At 33.9% G+C, this 25992-nt stretch overlaps 3 protein-coding genes across 4 annotated transcripts; 2 read left to right on the top strand and 1 right to left on the bottom strand.

Annotated features, from left to right (window-relative positions):
• Window positions 1-8772: 8772 nt before the first annotated feature.
• On the top strand, window positions 8773-10132 carry LOC140794801 (ethylene-responsive transcription factor 3-like). The gene has a single exon (XM_073146994.1). It carries the CDS (start codon window positions 9216-9218, stop codon window positions 9819-9821), a length of 606 nt encoding a protein of 201 aa, XP_073003095.1. The 5' UTR covers window positions 8773-9215; the 3' UTR covers window positions 9822-10132.
• Window positions 10133-19396: 9264 nt separating this feature from the next.
• LOC140795046 (RPM1-interacting protein 4-like) lies at window positions 19397-20581 on the top strand. Its single transcript, XM_073147406.1, has 3 exons — window positions 19397-19852; window positions 19938-20141; window positions 20424-20581. The coding sequence occupies exons 1-3, from the start codon at window positions 19397-19399 to the stop codon at window positions 20457-20459; spliced, it is 696 nt and encodes a 231-aa protein (XP_073003507.1). The 3' UTR covers window positions 20460-20581.
• A 1964-nt stretch (window positions 20582-22545) lies between these two features.
• On the bottom strand, window positions 22546-24956 carry LOC140794584 (uncharacterized). Of its 2 annotated transcripts, none has more exons than XM_073146670.1 (2): window positions 24113-24956; window positions 22546-22925 (listed from the first exon to the last, which is right to left on the bottom strand). In XM_073146670.1, exon 1 carries the CDS (start codon window positions 24749-24751, stop codon window positions 24137-24139), a length of 615 nt encoding a protein of 204 aa, XP_073002771.1. In that variant the 5' UTR covers window positions 24752-24956; the 3' UTR covers window positions 22546-22925; window positions 24113-24136. The 2 variants fall into 2 exon arrangements, with proteins under 2 accessions (XP_073002771.1, XP_073002770.1); XM_073146669.1 differs by having other exon boundaries at window positions 22546-22928.
• Window positions 24957-25992: the final 1036 nt, after the last annotated feature.

A 25992-nucleotide genomic window follows, 5' to 3' on the forward strand; every position in this document is an offset into this window, starting at 1 on the left:
AATAAACTGCTAATATAGAGATAGACACTTTATAAACCGTTTTCTCTTAAAGCAATTTACTGAGCTGCTTACTTGGCCAAAAAAATTATAGTATTTAATATTTGCCACGATTAGTAGATTGGTTAAAAACCTAGACTTATGGACATTTTAGAAATTGAGAGATTGCTTCAATCACTAGAACATATGAGCATGCTTTGTCTATGAAACTTTTCTTATCTTAATCACCATATTAAGGCATGCTTTCGGCATGAATTTGGCTTCTATTAGGGGCAACGTGCATAGATAATAAGAGTGCTCAGATAATTAAAAAAGCTTCATAACGTATAAATGATCTCGGGGTGGAAATCCTTCGTAATCTTTCAACTTCTTCCCTATATAGTTCAAACAAGATAAGAAATAAAATGTTTTGATGCTTAGGTTTATTTGAGGACTTTCCAACTATGAGATCTTGCATCAAAGAATTTTGTTAGTATAGTCAACAATTGCTTATGTACTTATGTTGTTCCCATATATAATTAGTAGATGGATAAAGATATTTTATTTTTGTACTTTTCTAATTAGTTCCCTTCTAATCATTGGTGGAGCCATGTATACATAAGAGGGCATGGCAACCCTAGGAATTTTGTTTTCTTGTTATAATAAATAGCACTGATTGGCTTCTTAAATCTAAAATATTATTTCATATATTCCTTAAATTTAAAATATATTTTAGTGCTAGATTACTATAATAGATAATATTTCCACAAGTATTTTTTTAGGTAATTGGAGATATTGGCACCCCTAATTAAAATTCTTAGCACCGCGCAGCTTCTAATGTGAGCATTTTAAATTACACTGATACGATCACACCTCTGGCTATGGAGCTCTGATACCAACTTGATACGATCACGCCTTTTTGGTGAATGGTCGATCTTTTCCAATTCTTGATCTGGACTAGATCTGGCACGAAACTTTGAAATAAGATCCCAAAATATGCCGCCGTCAGATCGACGTAAAACTTTGATATGTTGTAGCTCCAGAAAAGATCTTTCCAACAAATATAGTTGCAGGCGAATCGGATGTGGGAATCTCGAGATATCGTCCAATTTTGTGGACAAAGGTCAGATGGTCTGTTTTGGATCCGTGGATGGAGGCACGTGATCCTAGGTAATGGTGGTTGAAGGTGGACCGACGTTAATGTGATGGCACCGGTGAAAAGTGAAGGTGGAAGGATTGTGGTTGATGGAAGGATTAGGGCAAGTGTTGCATAGATTGGACGAAGGGAGAGAAGAGGGCCACCCCTAAGGGACTAGGGTGATTAGCCGGACAAGAGAGGTTAGAAGCGGCGTCGCCAGGGATTGAGAGAACGGGAGCGAAGAAGACGAAGGAGGCAAGGCAAAACTCAATCTCAATAATCAATAATCAATTTGGTTCCCTACCACATCCTTTTATAGGCTAACCAACAACTAAAATTAACTCTAAAAACACAATTTTCGTCGACCGCGTTCGAACTCACCCGACCGCGTTCAAACGCACCGAGTTCGCTCTTCTGGATTTGCGAACGCGATGCAGGCGTTCGAACGCGCGATCGAACGCGCCTGTCGGTATTTGCAAACGCAATGCATGCGTTCGAACGCACAATACATTCTCTTTACCATGTTCACAACCCCGTTCACAAACCGCGTTCGAACTCACTCCACCCGCGTTCGAATGCGACTTACAGAAAACTTATTTTAATAAAAATTAAACACTAAAATATAAAATAAAAACACTCCTAAAGTGAATCCATGCTCGAGACGACGTCGGTAAAGTCCGAATCGTATCATACACTAATTATTAATTAATAATTATTTGATCTCATTTTTAACACCAAAGAAAGCAGTGTGAAGCTTGAAAATATCATAATTACCACGATATTCTTTAAAATATTACAATTGCCATTAAGAAATTTAACTTTTTAATATTGCCATTATGGTTATTCATAGATTTTCCCTAATAAATAGTAGTTAAAGTGAATAAATACATATAAATAATTAAAAAATATATTTTTTCTTGAATTTAAAGTGTAAAATATTTATCACTGCTTTTATCTTAACCAAAAAAAAAATTAAAGCTTTCTTTTCTTCTATTATAATATTGGTATCATTATATAGTTTTATAACCATTTAAAGAAATTTATACTGAAATAGTTCTTTTTTTAATGGAAATAGTTTTTTTATTAATGTAAGTTCCGTTTTAATTGTGATTAGTCATATCATTTTTGAAATGGTTCAATATTATGATATTTTTTTTGAAGAATACAATGATTTAAAAAACTATGCAGTAAAAATGTTATTTTGGCCCCTCTTTTTTGAGTTATTTCTAATTCGACCCCTCCCATTTTTATTTAACTTGTCTAAATCGACTCCTATATTTCACTATAAGCCTTTTAAAAAAAATCTCAGGTTAACTTGAATATATTTTTGCCTTTAAAACATAACTTCTAAAAAACTCAAACTACCCATAATACTTTACTAATTTGATTGTATATCTTTTGGCAAAGAAGAAGAGCCTTAGCCCTTAGGAAAGAAAGGTTTGGGAGGATTTTTTTTTTAATTTAGTAAATGAGTTGGGTCTTATTAAGGGATATCTAAGGTATATTAGTAATTTGAGTACCTTAGGTTAATGGTTAGTCTCGGAATTAACGGCACGGGGTTTAGTAGGAAGTAAATGTAAAATATAGGAGTCAATTTAGATAGGTAAAAAAAAGGAGGGGTTAAAATAGAAATAATATATAAAAAGGATCTGAAATAAAAAAAAATTCCCTTCTATATAATGTTTTCTTTTCCCAGATATATTGGGCCAGGCCCAATGAACTTTGGATCCAATATTCTGAAAGCCCAAAAGAAGTGGAATGGATGCTTTGATGGTGTTTGCCTTCGAAATCCTTCATTTATTTTGTTATGATCAATTAAGATTTATATCTAATTATTTTTTTACCTATAGTGTTAACTAAAAACATCAAATGACTATCTCACCCTCAACTTTTCCTTTTTGTTCCTCTTAAATATAGGTAAAATAGTGTCTATATGGCAAGTCATATCATTATGTGATATTATTTAAATCTAATGGATAAGTAGGGAAGAGCATCTAAAAGGATTTAAATAGCCAATGTGTCACAAAGACTAATGAGGGGGTAAATCTGAAAATTGTAATACTTCATGAGTTCTAAATATAACTAACTATTCTTATAATTAAATGTCAAAATGGCTATAATATAAGCAATCCTTTCTTAGACCATAATACCTCATGAGAATATGAGAGTTGGGCTGCTGTATCTTGCCATCCTGGGATCTTTATGGGCCCTGATGTAGTCTTAATAAGCTGCTACTGGATTATTATGAGTTTCTTTTACTAATTAGTTTCCCATTGTACAATTTGCTTCAGTAATTCGGGATAATTATAGAGATTGCATCTAATTTTGATGGCATATTAGCACATATTTAATGGGAATTATAGAATATTAGAATTGACTATTACCCATCCAGTTGAGAGAGGTAAAAGAAAGACATTCTTTGAACAGGATGCGGTGGCCGCTTCCCTTTGACATAGCATCCATGCTAATTCAAACCCTAGTTGATTGAGTTAATAAAAGTTGTTCTAATTAATTATGCTATATAACATTTATACATTTATTTTAGTATATATATATAATATTATCTCATATATTATATATCAATCCTATTCATCAACATGCTTGAGTTTACCTTGAGCGAGTTGACTCTAGTTCGAGTCGACTCAATCAACATTTCGAGCTTAAAAATTTTGCTCAATTTAGCTCATTTAGAGCTCGAGCCGAGCTCAAGAGCCTTACGAGCCGGTGAACTTTTTTGACAGCCTTGATTATTGGAGATGCACAACAAAAGAATAAATCTACAGCTATATTGATTACATTAGTATGAAATGAGAGCTTCGGGCATCACGGGGGATGCTCGATAAATGAATGAATCTTGGAGGAGGAGCTTAGGGTATCAGGAAAGAAGTGCGACAAATTATGACGAATTAAATATTTATTTAACATTTAAAATTAGTGCATCATAATTTCCATCTTTTTTTCTTTGTACTAATGATGGTAATTTATTTATATATGAACATGGTCACTATGTATTCATCAATATGCTTCATATTATTTATATTATAATGGTGGATACTAATCTGGTCACATTACAAAATTTAGATATTAACTAAGGAGAAATCTAGATTCATATATATATATATATATATATATATATATATATATATATATATATACTAGTCCACTAGTCTACTAGACCTCTGAGCAGCACTATATATAAATATATACTTTAAAATTTAAACTTATTTTCTCTCTCATTTTGCTTTAAAATACATTTTACTTTCTTTGCTCGGACAAAAAATATTTTACCTCTGTGAACCTTTTTTTTTTTTTTTAAATCACTATGCCCCATTTGACTTTTAATGGAGCAATAACAATGCAACCACTGATATCGTTAAAGAGATAACAAAATAAATAACTTAATTTTTAGTTATATATATATATATATATTTATTTAGAGAGAAAATATAAGTGTTATTTGCACTAAGACCAAAAGTTTAGAATGCTTAGTGCTATAAAAGAAGAAGTCCTGTATAAGATAATAATAGTACTTTTGAATTCCTAGACATTTGGCTATGTATGAATCCCAAAGGTTAGGGTGAAAAGCGAGCGATTTGAATTCAAAACTAAATTGTTGACTTGACCCAGTCAAACAAAAGTCACCTCAAAACCTGGAACTAAACATGATTCGGTCTAAGATAATAATAATAATACTACTTTGAAACCAACTATAAAAGATCGAGCTGATAGGTTGGTATATTGTGGAATATAATCTTTTATATTATAACATATTTAATGGGCTAATATGTCTCTCTATTTCCTTGTCATTCAGACAAAAAATGGAGGGAATAGAGTGATAAAAGTTTTTAGTGAGATTTTTTTAGTAAATAAAAAATTAAATTTTTTTGATTAAAGTAAGTAACTATGATAAGTAACGATAACATATAGAATATAAAATATAGAAGGTGACCGAATGTTAAAAATATTGTCACTATCTTTTCCTACTTCCTAGCAAATAAATACATCATAGAGTCTCTGTGTGATGTACATCTATATTAGTTCAATATCTAATTTGTATTCATTTTTATTTATCTATTGTCTAATGTCTATATCTATGTAATTGGTGAAAGAATATGGATCCAATATGTTTTCATCCCTACCATATGTTGTGCACCAATATATTAATCTTATGTATCTGATGGTTTTAATCATGTTTGCTTCTATATATACAGATACAAGAATTCATTGGAACAAACGGATTCAATCCGTTTATCTTTGTCAAAACCCATATCAGCTTATATAAATCTTATATCACTAAATCCTTCTTTTTAACTATAGGAGACATGCAGTATAGCACAACTAATGATATATTTCTTTTTTCATATTCAAAATCACTTTACCAATTTATATGACTCTATCGTGATCTGGATACGGATAGAAACTAGGTAGGCTTATTTTTTAAAAGATATTTCCGTTCAGGACGGGTCAAGCTTAATAGGGGGCTTTTTGATTGGGTTGGGCTTTTAGGTCGAGTCGAGATTTTTTAGCGAATCTAAAATAAAATCAATTAAATTATAAATAAAAAATATATTTATTTAATACTTTAAATGTATTAAAAAAACTTATCCAATTCTCAATAATTTTGTATGTAGCAATAATTTTCAAATTCCACGTTTAGTTGGCCAAATATAAGGAAAGAAGAGACACATTTTTCATATTTAAAGTTCCACGCGAAACGAGTTCTCTCTCCACCGGTGCGCAACGCAGGAGCAGCAGCTGGGCGTTGGATAATAGAGCGCGTCGCAACTCGCAATCCGCCTAGCTTAGCTAGCTAACACGTGTAACTTTCTAGATTGCAGGGGATCCGGCCGGACGAGGACTCGCACAACCAGCGCCGCAGCGGAGGAGCAGTCCCGTTCTTTGAGGATACGTAAGGGGGGCAGGGCGGGCGGTCCTCGCGGGCCCCCTCGGAATGGGGTTGTGTGTGGGCCCCGCAACATGGTCTGCGCAGTCTCCGCTCTGCGCTCCCTGCCCTCTGGCCTCTGCAGGCTTCTTTGCCTTCTCGTCCTACCCTAGTAATTTCCATTTTTATCCCTTGGACCAGTTTGAGTTTTCCTCTTCTTTTTAGGTGAATGTCAATCATTTTTTTATTGGTTAAATATATTTCACTTCCTCCTCTTTTATGCCAGAGCACGCTCAAATAATTAAAATACCCATCTATTTTATTTCAATCTCATAATTATTTTTTTTACTAAATTTTATAAAACTCAGATTTAATAATACTTACTGTATTGTTGTCGTAATCTAAAATGTAAAATAATTCTACCAAGAAAAAAAAATAGAAATAAAAGGAATTTAACCGGTAATTTTTTTTAAAAAAAAAAAAAATTATGCCGGTACAAAAGGAAATGTGTGATACTCAAGGATATCATACAATGCTTGCTAGTGCATTAATTAATGGATCCGATGATTTTAATTATATTCAACAGAAATTGCATGATTAAAATTATTACATATACACAATCCATATGTTGGCTCGCAGTTGAAACCGTGCTTGGACCAATGGGCCAACACCAACTCTTAATCTTTGAGATCAAATGAAATATATTTTAGTTTTTCTAAAGTAATATTAAATTATAGTTAACTCAAAATATTAGATAAAAATTTATTAAAAGACAAAATAGTCTTTACATCATTACATGAGTATTATTTTAGTTTTAATTATAATTAGTTAGATTTAGCCGATAAAACGATAAAGAGCAAAATTATATTAAAAAAATCCTTAATATTTTAAATACGGATAGGAGATTTTTCAAGATATAACGAATATAATCTCCCACGCAAATCCGTTGGGCGACGTCCACGTGGAGGTCATAACCAGGGCGAGCCTTTTTCCGGAGACGTATGGATGGATTCGGTGGAGAGGTGGAAAGCAGGGAGGAGAGAAAGAGAGGAAGAGGAGACGGGTGAGGTGGGTGGCTAATGGCGACGCCCTCCCGTTCGTTCACATACGTCCGCGCGGGAGACGTGGACGCAACTCCGTCCACTATTCTCCAATCCTTGGTCCACATCTTTAATTAATCACCTATCTAATAAATATGTTTGAAGTAAATTTATAAATTAAATAAATACGTGCAAAAAATATTCTAGATTAGATTTAAACTAACGAGATTAGGATATTTTATTAATAAGAGATGTTTTATTTTTAAACTAACTAAAATGCTCTTAATATTTTTATAATTTTTAGTATAGTTAATTTAATCTAAAGATTTAATTAAGTATTTTCTACGTATATTTACTAAATTATATGATTATATTTGCATGGTAAAAAAATAGGGATTAAATTATAATTTTGTTAAAATATAAGATGTTATATGAAAATTTTTCTACGTTTAATTTACAAATAATTAATTATATACCATGAGCTATAGCTATGTGTGATGTGTCCTTTGTACTACTATAATTATTTATAACAACCAACGGCGGTGTAGTAGTAGGAGGGTGACTCGTGGTTTTATATATTCATGATTAGTTTTTCCAGAATGGTCGTACTTATATATATATATATATATATATATATATATATATATATATATATATATATATATAAAGATTAATCCCTCTAATTTAGATCAACTTAATAGAAAATTGACAAATTAAAATTATTCACGTTTGCTTAAAGTTATATAAGGGATGGTTAATTTATAAATAAATATTCTTATATATATATATCTGGCTTGGCTCTATTTTAATTTATCATATATATTTTAAATTTAAGTATTTAACTGTTATGCAATCGAGCCTAATTTGTAAATTCTTATTCAACCGTTAATAGAGATATAAAAGGCCTGAATTACGTGCATAATTTTAATAATTATAGTTTGGTCTGGATCTTAAGTTTAAAATACTAAGTTAAAATCAAGCTAAATCAAGATAGATTATATATATAATGGCAAATTATGTATCCACTCCACGTTAGGCGGCTTCGATAAGGACAAGGACCCACCAATTAGGCAAGCAAAATACTCTCTCTCTCTCTCTCTCTCTCTATATATATATATATATCTCTCTCCAGACCTCTCTATACACTACGTGTATATTCGTGGGGACAAGTGGTTGTTGATATATTGGAAGAAATCGGTAAACTGAGGGCACTTTCGTCATTTTGAAAATCTAGCGCGGGACAGTCTCCCGCGCTTAAAACCGACAAGGTTTACCAAAATAATGAAGTAGTTTAGCTTGAGTTAATCCAAGATTAATTAACTCAACCTAATGCAAAAAATTAGGCTCCGAAGACTAGAGAGACTTCCTCCCTTTTTGACTTCACTTTTCTTTTTAAACTTAGTTTTCCTAAATAACTACAATTATATAATAACCAAACGTAATTTTAGTTAGGGAGAAAATAATTTTATCTTATAATTATTTTCTTTTTTCTGTTTCCCCTATTCTCTGATTGCATGCACCTACTCAAATAAATACGACCGATGAGTGTGCATCTAACAACACCTCTCGATCCGCACCGAATTCGCCCACCTTGGAAGTTTCCACGCGGTGTTTTTTTTTTTAAAAAAAAAAAAATCTACCAGCTTCGAGGTAGATGCCAACGAAGGGCAATTCAGTAAATTCCAAACCCTGACGAAATCCCAAAGAACGAACGATTCAATAAAACGAAAGAAAAAGGAAAAGAGAAAAAATAAACAAAAGAGGAGAGAAAAAAAGTTTTTATGATGGGGGGGGGGGAGGTGGGGAGGTGGGAAGGCTGGTAGAAGAAAGCAATCAAGTCGGTCGGTTTTGTGGGGGCGTTCTCTCTACCCATTCAACCACAACAACAACACCACCACCACCACCACCACCACCACAACAATCCACAATCCACAAAGACCAACGGCGTAGAGCGAGACGAGAGGAATCAACCCAAAAACAAACCAAAACCAAAAGCACCATAAAAATATGGAGATTTCCCCCTCCTCCTCCTTCTTCTTCCTTTATTGTTCCTCTTCCTTGTTGATGTAATAATAGATAACGAAGAAGAGAGAAAGCGAGAGAGAGAGAGAGAGAGAGAGAGAGAGAGAGAGAGAGAGAGGCTTACGGGATTAGGGTTCTTTTTCGGATCACGGAGCCGATGAGGAGAGGAAGGGCTATGAACCCGACGGCGGCGCCGGAGCCGGGTATTGGATCCGAGAGAACGGAGCGGTTCCGCGGCGTGCGGAAGCGGCCATGGGGGCGCTTCGCTGCCGAGATCCGTGACCCGTGGAAGAAGTCGCGGGTCTGGCTCGGGACCTACGACTCCGCCGAGGACGCCGCACGTGCCTACGATGCCGCCGCGCGCGCCCTCCGCGGCCCCAAGGCGAAGACCAACTTCCCATCTTCCCCTCCACCTCCCCCCTCGTCCTCGTCCCCTTTTCCCTTCCATCACCATCACCACCACCACCCTCCTCCTCCGCAGCCGCAGATGCCGGCGACGAGCAGCCTCAGCTCCACCGTCGAGTCCGCCAGCGGGCCACGCCTGACGGCGCCGGTTCTGCCGGCGCCGTTTCTAAGACGCCTCGCGCCGCCGATTCCCGCCGGAGGGGACGAATGCCGCAGCGACTGTGGATCGTCCACTACCGTCGTCGAAGACAACGAAGGTGACGTCGCCTCCGCTTTCCGGCAGCCGATGCCTTTTGATCTCAACCTCCCCCCTACTCCCGACGACGAGAACTTTCCCGATACTGCTCTCTGCCTCTAAATACTTCGGAGACGAGATGAGTGGAAGAAAGAGAGATTAAAAAAATTGGTTCTTTTCTTCCCCTTCTTGTTTTTCCTTTTTTTTTTTTTTTTTTTTTTTTGCTTTTCTTTTTATTGAAATCCCGGGCTTTGTTGTACTAGGATTTGGGTGAATGGAAGGATGATGATGTGAGGATAGATTGTAATCAGTTATCTAATCTCTGGTGCTGTTTCACTCTTTTTCCCCCCTTTTTATTGTACAAATAACATATCTATCTTATTTATCAAATGGGGAAGAAAGCTAAAGCTATAAGATCTACTAGTTTTCCTAAAGTTTTTGGATCTCAGTAATTCATTTGTAGGTGAGATATTTCTATTCTCATTAGTTAACATCCGTTGTCATGCTTACAAATTTTTGGAAGTGGTTTACTAGATCTAGTTTTCCATATGCTTCTTATCCAAGCTGGTTGTGATCTTTGGTAGTACCGTATGCTTTTTTAGTGGTAGAGCAAAATAATACAAGGTTGATGATTTAATTGAAATGTGTATCAGGGCCATGAAAACAAAAGATGAGCTAGTATTCTTTCACCTAGATTTCCATTTTTATCTGGTGCATGTTTCGCAGCTTTATTGCTTTCGGATCTATCCTTACCAGCGTTAATATTTTTGTTTCATGTTGTATGTAATAGGGAATCCTATTGTAGCTACTTGCAGGAACAGTGATTAATTAAGCTCTAGAGTTGTGCTTATTAACTTTGTCATAGATGCTTTTGATTTTAATTGAGCAATCTTTGTTAATGCACTTCTCTTAGTCTGGATTATATTTCCAAAGTGTAGATTTTCTTCCTGAGGTACTTTCAATTTGTTCATGTTTTTAACTTGCCTATTGGATTTAAATAGATCTATGGATTTTGGCTTTAGGCTTAATATCTTCAGCCTTAGTCTTTGTTGTAAAAATGTTTAATCAGGTCAGCTTCTTTTAGCTCTTCTTTTGATCTTTTTAACTTTAAGTTCAGAGTTTTCCTTCTTTTCCCTCATTGGTAGGGAATTAGCTTTTTGTAGTTTACAAAGATGTACTTTGTTGACCTCTTAAAGAGAGGGCTTTGTATGCAATATGACTGCTAGTGCCTTCTGGACTGGAAACTACAAAATACAAATGTGGATGTTATCAAACTAAACATCTATTGCAGCGAGTTTGAACTATGGACACTTTAATTTTTTTTCAGCTTTACAATTGCAAGAATGGAGATTACTGTTAGCCTTATCTGTGGGAAGATTCTCCATGCCTTATTTCAAAAGATTCTTGTCACTTACATCCCACTTGCCCTATTGGTTTTATCGACTTTATAGGTTGAGTTTTCTGTGGTGTGTATAGTATGACATGAATCTATATATCCTCTTAACTACTCATCGCTAATTGGGGCACCAAAAAATTTACAGATTGTGACAAATAGATGGCTATTTTACATCATTATACTCCTTTAATCAATTGATTATGATATGGTCTTTTATGCTATCTTTTGATTGGATCTTTAGATCACTGATGGATACTTTGTTTTCTTTATTTTGAAATGCAATTGTTGATGCACTTGCATTTATGCAAGGTTGTTAACTTCTAAGGGACTGTCTCCTTTTGGAATACAATTGCCGATGCACTTACATCTATGCCAGATTGTTAACTTCTATATCCTAGCTTCTTGTTTTGTTCGAGTAGTTGCATCTTTACCATCTTCTATCATATATTATGCTTTCCATTTGATTAACATTATTCAAGACAGCTTCTTGTTATGCTGTAAATTATCATTATTAATATTTGAAATGAGGTTACGCACTTAGCTTTCTTAGATGTTATTATAAGGGTCCAATATTGCAACGAAGATAGTACCTATATAGTATCTGTATACTGCAGCATGATAGATTTTTCATTCACCTTGTTCAAATGTTGAAACAACTATTCATGTGGGAAATTATTCTTTTTGCTTCAAGTTGATTGTTTCAGTTTGATTTCACCTTGTTCCATTTGGCCCTTTGTGTAATATCAAATTCAGATAGCTAATGGGTCCCTTTGTTATAACAAGTTTCCTGGGTCTGGAAGAGTTCATGGGGTTGCCTTTTGCAACTTCTTACACTTGAGTCCCTGTGGTTCCAATTTTTATATGGCCCTTGATATAATTAGCTCTTATTGTTACATTTCTATAGGAAAGTTGCTCTTGTTTACTATGTACATACATTTTTTCTGGCCTGTAACTTATTGAAATTACTTGCAATGATGGTCTAGTATTTCTTTTAGCCAAGTTATATAGTTACTTCATTGAATATTTTGTCTTGTGACCTCTATCTAACTTGATGTTTCTAAGGCTTATTTGGACAGCCCTGCTGTAGTGGGGTAATAATATTCCTGGTAGTTTGGGGTGGTAGAAAAGGTTCTCTTGTAGTAAGATGGTGGTCTATTTGGCTACTGCCAAGTAATGATGCATGACCTAATTGTTTTTCCTTTCTTTGTTTCTTTCCGATGCAGTCTAAAATATTTTATTGGAGAATAATCCAAAAAAAAATGCCTGGCTTTCTGACCTTACATTTGGGACATTTGCACTAAAAAATTCTCAAAATTATTTAGATAATAGTAAAATTTTTGGGGGGCCAAGATTGAGCCCTTCAAAGTTGAGTGCGAATATTTTTTATATCAAGTGCACAACTTTTTATAATGAGCAAGTGCAATGTATATAAAAATTAGAAAGATATCCAGAAAAGTTTTAACGTTATTATTTTGAAATTTGAGGGGGTATTGTTTGGTGCAAATACTCTCTCTCTCTCTCTCTCGCTCTCTAACCTTCTCTTTTCCTTTTATGCTTTTGAGTTATTTCCACTGGTGTTGTCACTCTGGCTGTGAAGTTCTATGTGGTGAGGCTAAAAGCGTAATGCACACAAAAACAAGCAGGTACTAAATAGGCTATAATAATAATAATAATAATAATAATAATTTTTTAATCACGTACTCAATTGGATAAAGAGTTTTCATGCTGACCATTTGAACAAGCCTTCTTAGCTTTGGTAAATCATACATTAAGATCAGTATAACACTCAGTCCAATAGGAATACAGGCACCAATGGGCTTAAATTTTAGCAGCTCTCTACCACAAGCGACCCACAAAGAGCAGTGCCGAGGAAAGGGACAAACTGATAAAGCTCCAAATGCCGAACTGATAAATATGTCATATATGATATCCTGAGTATCAGTAACATTGACAAAAGCATTATAAAAGACTAACATTTTTTTATGGATAAGTGTTTGTAGCACAGCACATTAACCGTTTTGATAATATGCTTTGATGGAAAACACCACATAAATTGATGAGCTAGTGCTCAGAGCGGTAGGGAGCATCGCTCGCCTTTTTCCCTTTCTTTAGCTAGGAGGAGCCAGGAGGAGGAGGAGGAGAGAGGTTCTTCACCTCTTTTAGGTTTCTCCTTTTTCCGGTCCCTAACTATCTTCTTCTTCTTCTTCTTCTTTATCTCGTTTGAGCTCTGTTCGTGCCTCTTTGTCAGTCCAACCTGGTGTGGATGGGGCTCCCCCCCATTCGGACTTATGCTCATGCCTCTTTCCTCTTTCCTCTTTGTTGTTTTCGGCCACAAAGGTAGGGTTTTGGAGAGAGTTAGATTTAGGAGGGATAACATGATGTTTTGTTCATCCTCGCTGACCCCTTTGTGCTACTATTACTATTTGGGCTATATATCTTGTTATTCTATTATGTGTCATTTTTGCTCGTTGTATTCTACCAAGTTACAGGGCTTATTTCAATGGCTATTGTCTTATCTCCCTTTTTCTATTGTGTATCACACTAATAGTTATGGTAGAACGGTAATGGAGTTATTAGCTTATGGGTTCTTTCTTTAAAAAAGACTTTGAGAATGCATTTTATAAAGTTTCACAAAGTCAATTAATTTACAAGTATTACTCTGCATTTCAACTTAGGATAAAATCAACAATCATTAAATGACAATTGAAGCTACATCTCTTCTTCTTCTTCTTCTTCTTCTTCTTCTTTTTTGGTTAAAGTTAAGAATACATTAATAAGAAAAAGAAAAGCAAGGCGCCCAAAATTACACAACAGTACCCCGCATATGTATAGTGTCGGAAGCATCACTATACAAAATAAATGTTAGCTTAGGCATCCCTGAGCTTTCCTAACAAAAAGAAGAAGTCTTCTTAGCCTTGATTGCCAAGCAGTTAGCAACTTAGTTTGATTCCCAAAAATTATGAGATATCTCAGATTTTGTTAAAGTTACTGAGAAGAAGACAAATATCCGTGAAGATATTCCTTAGATTTTTTTTTTGTTGCCCTTATTAAATTTAAGGGCATGAACAAATTGAATTGAGTCAGATTCCACCATTAGATTTTGGATTGAAAGTCCTTTAACCTGCTCGAGAGCTTCATGGAGCATGCAGGCTTTCGCAAATAATGTTGTACCACATTGGACTGGGGCACTACCTGCCAGCAAAATATTAGAGTCAGCATCTCTAAAAAGCCAGCCTCCTCCTAATTAGTAGCCTGATCAAATGACTCCTTACAGTTTAATTTAATCCAACTGTGCCGGGGCGGAGACCACCCAATAAGGAGAGGAGGAACATGATTTTCTTGAATAGTTTCTATGGAAGGTTTAAAGTAGCCCATAGTCATGGTGACTATATTCCGCCAGTAAGCATACGATGTAACTGGAGGAGAATCAAAATCAACACAGTTACGATTTTTTCATAATTGCCAAAAGAAAGTAGTGATGACAGAAAGAATAAATTTCCTTGGCTGCTTAGAGAGATTCTCACCCTCCTTAAGCTACTCGCCACCCAACCAGTTTTCGTTAAAACCAAATTGGATCCCAAAAGTAGTCATATTGAGATCCCATATTTGCTTGGCAAATTCACAATCTAAAAAAAAATATAAGCAGCAATCTCAATATCCAGAGAGTAGATGTTACACAAGGGAGAAATAGGCATACCCCGGCAAAGGAGCCTAGCTTTAGTTGGTAAGCGATTCCACGTGAGTTTCTAAAGAAAGGTACGCATACAAGGGACAATAGACAATTTCCAAATAATAGCCCACTTAGGATTTTCATCGCTATCAGTGCTAGCGTGATTCATGAGTAAGGTATACGTATTTTTGACAGTAGCCAGGGTCATCAGCCCAAACCCAAGTATCCTTATTAGGATAACGGGGAAGAGGAAGATGCATTTGCCTAATATGATCCTATAAGATAGGGCCAAACCAAAGCCAGGTCTTTTCGGTATGCCAATTACCCTTATGAATTAATCTGGCCACCTTCTTAGTCCCAAAACTTACAACAGCTACATCATTTTCTAAACAATGGATAAATTCTAATAAATTTATTAATTACCGATTAAACTCTCATCGTCTAATAAAATCATATTTTACTCATATTTTATTACTTCATTATAAAAAATAATTATTGTGTTGAATAAATTTATGCAAGAATTTATGTTTGGTTACTAAAATGTAAATAATTATATTAATTCTAAATGCTACCAATTGTATCTACAAAATCCAAATTGAACTGCTAATCCAAATAAAAAGGAAAACAACTACATAAATGAGGAAATTAATAGAAGAGTAACTAAGATGGGAGGAGTCAAAGCAACATATTAGTGAGTCTTGTATGGTTGAGAGTAGCATATCTAAATCCAGCCTTCTTAATTGTTTAATATATTATTACTTGCACCCTTGAATATTTTATTTATATTTCCTTCTCTCAAAAATTAAAAAATAAACAACTTAATAATATTACTCCATCGAGTTAACTCTTTTCAGGATATAACGTATGTACCAGTCTCAACCTTGGATTTCAATTCTTTAATCACTTTAATTAAGGTCATTTTCGTAACTTTCCTTTCCTTTTCTTTTCTTAAATATATATTTAAACCAAAAGAAGAATCTTATTCTTCTGTAAAGAAATAAATGCCACGCAATAAATTTAAAGGAAAAAAAAGGTAAAAAAATTCGAATTTATCCGATAACCTAGACCTTATCCTAATATCTCATCCTATCCATAATAAAAACACAAAGAAAAGGGAACATTTGCTAGACAATGACTAAGAAAAATAATGAGAGGAAACTTATTAAAAAAAAAAAAACCTATATTTAGTTTCATTACTATACCTTATAAGTAGTTATCACATTTTCCCTTTAATGCATGAAAACATCTATATAGATAAGTTAAATTAATTATAAATATAAAATGGATATTAGTGCCTTTAAATAAGTTTCTTGAAATTGAAGTAGAAATAAAAAGGAAACTAGATTTTAAAGTCAAATAAAGAGTAGTTTAGGTATTATTCTCTAGGCTTAATTATACTTTGCCTCTTTATTATTTAACTTAGTATTATTTTATCTTCTTGTGCTATAAAAATATGCAAATACACTCTTAGATTTTTAGAAGCTACAATTAAACCAATTTGTTAGCATTCTGTAAATTAAAAGTCATGCGACAAGCACGTGAATGATAATTTATTTTTAAATAGATTAAATTATTGTCACAAAAATCAAATAAATAATTCTTAGAAAATTATGTTTTCATCTCTTTCCTTAAACTGAACTAAAAATGTCTTTCCCTCTTCTTTCGCTCGAGTTTTAAACTTCTTCATCTCATCTTTGCCCAGATGGTATCTACTAGGAGATGTAGCAATATCAAACCGGCCTCACTTGAAGATTTATTTTTGTTATTATGAATTAAGAGTTGTTATTAAGATCTTCGATTAGTACCATTTAAGGGTAGATAGATAATTTTAATTTATCATCTAGGCTTAATTATATTTTGCCTCCCTAAATTTTGACACAATATCGCTTACACCCTTGTACTGTAAAAATCATACAAATGCTTTCTAGACTTTTAAAAAGCTACAACTAAACTCATATGTTAGCTTTTTCTGAGTTAAAAGTATAGTAAGTTATTTTCAGATAGACTAAATTACTCTCACAAAGGTTAAAAAGATAATTCCTAGATAAGTTTGCACAATCTCCTTCCATAAAACTAAATTAAAAAAAGGCCTTGCCCTTTTCTTTCCCAAGCCATCTTCTTCTTAAGCTTTAATAAACTTCTTCATTCTATCTCTCTATCCCATCTTTACCCATATGACTTCTGGTAAGAGTAGTAATAACACCAAATCGCACTCATTTGAATGTGTTTAGCCATTGTGAATTAGTGATTGTTGTTAGGATCTCCAATCAATACGATCTAAAGATAAATAGGTAATTTTAATTTATCATCTAATAAAACCAAATATTTTCTCTAACTACAGTGAGATAGAAAGGTAAGTTAAGGGTATATATTAATAATGTCCAAATGGTTGTAGTTTCTCAAAAGTTTAGGGAAGTATTTATATGTTTTTAAAGATAATTAAGCATAGGGCGGTATCTATTTGTAAGTTTTTATAATACAGAGTGGGTGAGGTGATATTGAGTCAAGGTACAGGAAGACAAAGTGTAATTAAGCATATTCCTTATCTCGTTGACTGTCGTTAGGATTAAGATATTTAAGGTGTTTTTGACTCGTTAAGAGCAAAATATAGGAGTCGAATAATAAACAAAAAATGTGTAGTATTTTTAATAAGAAAATTTTACAAATCACACCTTATATTTAATCTATTTTGTGATTCACACTCTATCTTTGAGGATTATGTAATTTGACCTCTTAACTTTTTAGATAATTTTTATTTAACACCCTAACGTTAGTGCAATTAATTATTATTAATTAAATTACTAAAATACCCTTACATCTCTGTCCTTCCATCGTCGTCGCTGCCACTACTTTCCCTCCTCTTATGGAAAGATGAGAGAGAATGAGAAGATAAAGAAAACATAGATAATTTGAGTATTTTACAAAATATTTAGTATATTATAATAGAATATTTCTTTGCTGGTACTATTCATATTAACCCAGGATGTTAAATAAAAATTATAGGAAAAATGAAAAGTCGAGTTATAAAATACTCAAAGACGGAGTGTGAATCATATAATAAGTAAAATATAAGGTGTGATTTATAAATTCTCTTACAATAAACTAAAAATAATTATATAAATGAGAAAGTTATCCAAAGATGAACGTAAGCAAAATTGCCAGTTGGCATGCATCATGGCATGAACGTTTGAGCTGTTACCATTTTATCTAAAATAAACATATAACCAAATCTATTGACACTCTGTACGTAACTTAATTATCCCCGTAAATAGTATCAAGACAGGCCATTTCATGTTCTCTTCTTCTTCTTCTTCCTCGCCCTTGCGATTGAGCAAAGGCTCTTCTCCTTCCTCTTCTTCTTCTCAATCTCCATGGCTGTGAGTAGAATCCTATTTTTATCTTCTATTCTTCCTTCTCGATTAATTTCTCTTGATATAATGTTGATATGGGTTGCAGTTTATTTATGATGGGTTTTATTAGCAATCCCTTTATTTGTGTAACCATGTATGTTTCTTTTTTTCGTATAACTCACTGGCTTCTGTTCCTCATTTTGGTGGAAATTAATCTTAATCAGAATTTCTTGTGATTGTTAGGAGTATTAATTATGTTCATAAGTGCTAATATTGTCGCCCTACTTTAATTCATTTTGGGGCAGAAGAGCATAAGATCCATTTGTGCTCCAACTCTCATTCTTACCTTGCTGCCAAGATTCCATATTCTAAAGGAAAATTCTTAAGAAAACATCTAGATTATAATGATTTTGTTACTAATATCCTGTCATTTGAGCTATTTGAAATCTGAACCCCTTTTGTTTTTAAATAATTTTCATATAACACCTTATTGTTAATTTGACTAACTGTCCTGGTTTATTTAACTCTATAAATGAAGTTACTAAATTATCTAAGCCTACACTAACCATAATTTCTGAAAAAGTGTTATTAAAGAAGTTTAAATTGTATAATCGCGTATTAGAAAAGGGCTTTTTAGAAGTCAAAGAGAAAAAAAAGGAAATACTTGACTATTTTAAGAGTTAATCTTAGTATCCCTAAGAGACTATTTCTATTCTAAACCTATTTTGTTAGGTTTAGATTAAGTCTATTTAGGGTGTCATATAAAAGTTATATGAAAAAAAAAAGTAGCTGTCCGATTACAAATAACTTGAAGATAGGATGTTGATCACCAAATCAGTATATAAGGTTTATTATAAATCACTTACTTTGAATGCAAATTGAGAATGTATTTGGTCTCCTAATTCTTTTTCCCTTCAATAATCATAATCCAGAATGTAGACGATGAGTTTGTAGTGAATTCTGGGAGTCTATTGTTCCTAGAAATTATTTGTGTTCAGATGCCACCATGTTCTCCTTCTATCAAATATGAAGATGAATAAAAGGAACAAAATGTCAAGCAATATGAGGAACACTTCATCAAAGATACTATACACTTGTGCATGAATGCATCCCTCAAACACACCCCAACCTTATGAATGTATGCATGCATGCATGCATCAAAGAAACTTTTCCTTGTCCAGTATTTATATTATAAGATGATAGAGAATTCCAGCTTAATTCCCACTTGATTATATGTTCAAAATGTTCTTATTATTCTTTCTTTCTTTCTTCCTTGTATAATATGAAAAAAAAAAAGCAACGTGCACACGTGCCAAAGTTTGGGAATTGGGATAGCGAAAATACCAGATTTACCGTCGTATTTGATCAGATACGCGACAGTAGAAGCACTGGATCAAATACGGCAACTCCTACTTACCCTAAAGCAAACCAAAACTCTTTCACAGAAGCAAAGTTTTCCGAGAAAGAACACAACTATGTCTCTGATGATCACGATGCAGTCAAAGAATACAGCAAACAAAATGTCAGGAGAAGCAGTGATCCTCCTGGACACAAGGAACGTTACGTATCGAATAATTCTAACTCAAGAAGAACAAATGGGGATCAGAAGAGAGGTATGAATAATAACAAGGACAGTATCTACAACTCTGATCACCCTTCTGTGAAGTACCAATACCATCAAGATGCTACAAAAGATTCATCTGCAAGTAGTTCAGGCCTCTCAGCATCAAAAATCGCGGTAAGTGGAAGTATTTGCCACAACTAAGTTATTACTGATTCGATTCGTTAGGCGAGTTAATTATATATAACACTGTTTGTTGCAGCCTCACACAAGAGTTGCTTCTGTGCCAAAATTTGGTGTCTGGGATGAGACGAATCCACAATCAGGTGAAGGATACACAGCCACATTTGAGAGAATTAAGAAGGAGAAGGTGGCTGCTGCAACTAAACTGTCAAATATTCCAGTGGAGAAAGTATGCCTGACAGCGAAAGAAATACCTCACAGGCACACCTCTTTCATGGCCAAGGTTAGCGATACAAGCCAGGAATACTAATTAGATGAGCTAATATCTCTAATCATATACAAATACTTAGTTCTAAATATTTTGGGTACAAACATGAGAAAACATATATACTTACATAATTTAGTTTTCAATCCTAGAATGTACTTACCTGGAAACAAAATAGCACATAAATGTATTGTTAAAAAAAACTGTAATGAAAATATTATTCATTGTTTCTAGTCTTCTAGATTCGATTTTATATTTGTTGAATAATTCTCACACCATCTTTTCCTAGCATTGCTTCAGATTCGGAATTGTCTATTTCCAAGAGTCCGAGAATGATCATGGAGACAAAACAGTCTGCGTAAAGAGAATTTCCAGTACTTATCTAAGCCTTTTTTTTTTCTTTTTTCTTTTATTATTGTTATGTAAAAGAAAATCCACTCTTGATTTTGGGTTCACTGATGCGGTGAAGATTTATTTTCCAGCGATTGGAAGGTTTTCTATTCTTCGTTAGGATGTATTATTTAGTAGAGTTAATCTGTATGCAATTAATATTGTTCTTTTACTATTGTAGACTTATTTGTGAAATAAATACACATATTTATGAATGTATCTTTACACTCTGTATAGACATAGAGAAGAGAAAATAATTTTCTCTTTTTTGAATTAAAATATTAAGAGAGAAGATAGAAAAAAGGGGGAAAAAAAAGCAAAGAGTCTTTTTTTCTTCTTCTTCAAATGTGGAGAAAAAGAGAGAAAAAAGAATAGAAAAGAAAAGAAAACATACTCCTTTTATATTTTCATTCTAAATATGTCTCTATTCTATTATACTATTCACTTAATCTTTTGAGAGTTGATTTACAAATTTAAAGGAGAATAATTAAATCTTAGATAGTATAGTTTGTGCTGATATTATAATCTATAAATATTATAACTTGTTTATGTTACTTGTGTTAGTTTATATATTAGATAAAGGGTAGAATAATAAATACATTATTTTCTGTCCTTAAACCAAAGATGAGTAAACTTATTTTTCTCTCTCGATTATATACAAATCAAATGAAACACTCTCGTTTTCTTTTCTCTTCATTATTTTTTCGATCCAAACAGAATATTAATGCTTCAGATGCCAAGATGTTTCACCTCATCTAATTATATGCTTACTAATTAATAACCAGAACAAAATAATAGCAACTTAATTAAGGCATCCATGGATCATTCAACATGGGGAGTTTTTTTTACAAGTATACCCTCCTAAAAATCTCTTATTTGCGTGTATACCTTTTTTATTTTTTTTATTAATACACCTTAAAACCTGAGACCTATCTATCCATTAAACAGTAGAAAGATAATATATACACTTGTTCTTGTTTGCCATCTCTTTTAGTTAAGGGTATTTATGTCATTATATATATATTTATTAGATTTTTGGGGCGTATACACACAAATATGAAATTTAGGACATAAATAAGAAACTTTGGAAGGGTATACTTGTAAAAAGAAATCATAGTTTTTATTTAATTTCTTAACATTAGAAAACTAAAACATCCTCCAAATTAAGACCACCAGATGATTTCCTATTTTATTTTCTCTGTTCCCTTTTGTAATACAAAGTCTATTACTTGGGATTTTTCAAGTAGACTTGAGAGACACTTCTTCCTCCTCTCAAATTCAAACTGTTCAAAAGCTTTCAGTCAATGGCCAACTGCTTTACTTGTCTTTATCTTCTACTAAAGTCGTTTATCTAATGCTTACCCAATTCCAAGTAATGCCATCTCTTTGACCATTGAATGATTCTTTCCATTCACCAATCTCAATCTCACACACACTGCCTATGAAATTACCTCATATATTAAACAATCATATCCCCATTAACCCCTCTATTAGTTATTTTATTATTATCAAGATTGGAATTTTGAATAGGTCAAAAGAAAAAAATATATGGTGTGGATTAACCATACTCCTTAATAAGTAAAAGTTTAAGTGTTGAGAATATTGATCAGGAAGTCAGTCAACTGTTTGTAGTTATTGGAAGTGAGTTAAAAGAAGTAGAAGGCAAGGACTAATGAGGCCAAACCTTATTGATAGGCCTTAGCTATTCATCGACAAGTAAAAAGATACCATCATACAAGGTGAATATCTGAGTAATTTACAGTTTACCTTTGTGTAGATTCACTCAATTTCAACTTACTGTTATCTGCTTTAAATTTAAATTTAAGCATTTAACTCTTATCTAACTTATACTAACATATAAGTAGTAGATTTTTCATTCAAAACAAATGGCACAAATGCTGAAATCAATGATAATATTGTCCTCAAATTATTATAACAGTAATTAAGACTTTTTAAAATCAATTATCAATTAAAATTGATTTAAACAGGTAAACTATAATTTTCAGTTCGGTGCTCAATTAACTAAAGAGTCTAATAGTATATAAGAGTTTTTTAATTCAAATTTCACTGACAGAGATATTTAGTGTCACATTATTAAACTATCATTTAATAAAAATATTACAGTAAATATGTAAAATAAATTAAAAAAATTATGACCTATCTTGAAGATGCCAACATGGACAGCCTGGAATCTAGGAAAAGTTTGAGCAGATGAGTCATCTCTCTCTCTCTCTCTCTCTCTGTCTTCTGGGAATTCCAAGAGAGACCAGCACCAATGTTTTCTGGGCTTAGTGCTTAACGCTGCTGTGCTCAGAGCTTTCAAAGATCTCCTTCTCCTTTTCATCCTTTTGGCTTCTTTCTTCTACCAAAGAGACAGTAGTGAATACTGAATAGGCTTCAGGTTCCACTTGGCTACTGGTTACAAGAAAGTGATATAAATAAATATTTTAAAGGGAAAGAGAAAAAGAGAAGAAAAGAAGAAGAAGAATAGAAGGCAATAATGGAGGGGAATTTATGCCATGGTTGGTCATAAAAAAAGCTGGGTTTTTTCTCCTCTCTGGCTCCAGTGGTTGCATGCTCATGCATCCATTTATGTTGGCCAATCAATGTCATAGCATTTAGTTTAGTAGGTAACAAGCTTTGATCACAGATGAGCAGAAGATGCTACGAAAACTCCTTTTTCTTTTCCATGAATACCTTAGTAAAATATTTTATTTATGTGTATGCCTTCACGCGTTAGAATTTTTGTTTTTGTATTGATACATAATTAGCAGTTAAATTTGTATTTATTTAACAATAAGAAGAATATATATCTGTATGTGAATATTCGTTCGGTTCGAGCTTCTCCAGATGAGATGAGCCACTTATTATACTAATTTAGTTATGCTTATTTTTTAAAAAGACTTATATCAATTTAAGTTATTATAGTATTTAGTAGTGTAATTATTACACTTATAATAGACATATTTTAGAAAATAATCCAAATACTCTTTATAAATAAGGATAGAGAAGATAGAAAGAGAATGATGGGAAGAGGAGAAGAAAAACAAAATTATTCTTACTAAAAAACTAGTATTGAGATAAATAATTATTTTAGCTATATATTAGCATAAAAAGATTTATACTAAAATATTTATCCCTATTCTAGTGAACGAAAATGATTCAGATTTAAAATATAGCCATACAAAAACAGCAGTTGGTTTTAAAGAAATTAATCAACAGAGAGCATTTAATTGCATTAATTAGCATAGTAAATGCTAACTTGAAGATATAAACGACACCAGTACAAGATATTAATATGCTGAAATTTGAGAAAAGGTGTGATAAATTTCTAAATTCAAAAGAATTAGATAAGAAAGGAGAAAAAGGCAGCCATTCAATGAAAAAAAGAACTTAAATTTTTTTTGTCCTTTCAATACCTTTTTACAAGGAGCAAAAGCTCTTTCAGGTAGATGAGGATGACTTGATTTCTAATTGCAACCAAGATAAATACCAAAATTTAGCAATAGCAATTTGCTACAATATTAGTGTTCCTACCAAATTGAAAGGAAAAAGAAGAAGAAGAAGAAGAAGAAGAAGAAGTAGATATCAAAACTTACCTTAATTAATTAATTTTCTTTTTATCACTTCCAAACTCCCCAAACCCTCTCCCCGATAAAACTCACAAGCTTCCTTACGGTGCTCTTATCCCCATCCTCATCCATACAGCAATCGTCGTCGTCGTCGTCGTCGTCATCGTAATCATCATCATCACCACCATCATCATCATCATCCGCTACATGCCCTCCATCCATCATCGACAGCACCTTCCTTTCCTCCTCCGCCTCCGCCTCCGCCTCCGCCTCCGCCCCCGCGGCTGACGATCTACTACGCCGCCGTCGCCGACGCCTTCCGCCGCGCACCTCGTGGCGCCGCTCCTTCTCCTGAATCCCCTCCTCCACGGCGTCGATGATCTGGTGGATGACGTGGCGGTTCGGCGATGCGTCCCACCGCGCCCAGAAGCTCTTGTAGCACGTGAAGCACGCGCACCCCAGCTCCGGCACGTGCGCCGCGTGCCTCCGCCGCCCTCGATAACCCCCGCCGCCGCAGGAGAGGAGGTAGGACAGGACCTCCTGCTCCTCCGCCGTCAGCGCCGCCGCGAGCGCCATCACCGCCGCGGGAAGCATCGCCTGCGCCGATACAGGAGCCGGCGGGGTCGGGTGGATCCTCCTCCCCTTCCCGTTGTAGAGCTTTCTCATGTGTATGCTTCTGCGATAGCCCACCAAGTGTTTGAAGAAATAGTTAGGAGAGAAGAAGTGAGAAGGGGGGATTTGAAGGTCTGTGGACTAATGGCTGAGAAAGTACGCAGTCTTTAATCGAAGTCAGTGACGGTGACTTCACAGAGTTCAGTCTGTCGGACTTGAAATTCCATTGAGAAGTGTTAGGTATTCTTTTTCATACTCGTATTTGAATGGGTCATCAGAGAATACTCTCTGGAAAAGCTGTGAACGAACTAATAATCTTGGCTTTCTAGCTTTTAGCTTATTATTATAGTGATATCTTTCTTAATATGATATTAAAGCTACTTTGCAAATGTGCCTAAACAGTAAGATGTCTAATGTGGCTATTCACCTAGGATACAGGTATAATACATAGATAAATGATGGACTTATTAGGGGTAAAAATGTAATATAAAAAAGTGCTAGTTGCTATTTAAACTTAATGATCAGTTATACTCATATATACCACATACTATATCTTATTTATTAGCCACATTTATCATAACATCATAAAAGTCTTAAAAGTATTTTTCTAAACTTCAAAATCTTATCATATAGATTGAGATTTCTACGCAACTACGATACGTAACTCGTCAAAAGCATCGATTAAATCTACGACTCTAATACTGTCTGTATTTTCTTTTGAGCGTGATCGAAACTAACTGGGATTCATGACTCGATATCTATTGAGTAGCTTATTATTATTATTATGTCTAGTAAGCCATTAACTAGGAGTGTTAATGATTGAGAATAGCTACAAATGCAACGACGGTGACATTTTAAGGTTTTCTAGAATTAAACTAAATAGTAATCTGTTTTATAAAAGAAATTAAAATGTTGTGGGCTAGCTTCTATGTCTAATGTATGATTAACGAACATGCCCTCTATTAATAAAGAAAAAAAAAAGATAAATGCTGACCAAGCGAAGCCCAAAAACTTGGATTTGGGCTCTTTTCCAGTTTGGTTGAGCCTAAACTAGATTGGGCTTGGACCAAGTTCTATCATGTCAGGTCCAAATTAGACAAAATTTAGCCCTGTGGGCCATCTCTGTACAACTATAACCCCTAGTTAGTTGTTCAAACATTGATTATATCTGATGGGTCTATTCTTGAATGCCAAATCTTATCTTATCCTCTTTCTCTCATTAAAAATAAAAATAAAAAAACTCACTCTATTCACGAAATCAAAAGGACAATAATCAACACAAAATAATGTGGATC

This window comes from Typha latifolia, chromosome 9 (genome assembly GCF_019914945.1).
Source record: "Typha latifolia isolate L0001 chromosome 9, TyphaL0001v2, whole genome shotgun sequence".
NCBI lineage: Eukaryota > Viridiplantae > Streptophyta > Magnoliopsida > Poales > Typhaceae > Typha > Typha latifolia.

Bases quoted from the DNA above. Each gene is read 5' to 3' on its own strand.
- LOC140794801 (XM_073146994.1), top strand. From the start codon at position 9,216: ATGAGGAGAGGAAGGGCTATGAACCCGACGGCGGCGCCGGAGCCGGGT.
- LOC140795046 (XM_073147406.1), top strand. From the start codon at position 19,397: ATGAAAAAAAAAAAGCAACGTGCACACGTGCCAAAGTTTGGGAATTGG. The intron at 19,853-19,937 runs GTAAGTGGAAGT...TGTTTGTTGCAG, and splicing joins TCTCAGCATCAAAAATCGCG to CCTCACACAAGAGTTGCTTC. The intron at 20,142-20,423 runs GTTAGCGATACA...GCATTGCTTCAG, and splicing joins ACACCTCTTTCATGGCCAAG to ATTCGGAATTGTCTATTTCC.
- LOC140794584 (XM_073146670.1), bottom strand. From the start codon at position 24,751: ATGAGAAAGCTCTACAACGGGAAGGGGAGGAGGATCCACCCGACCCCG.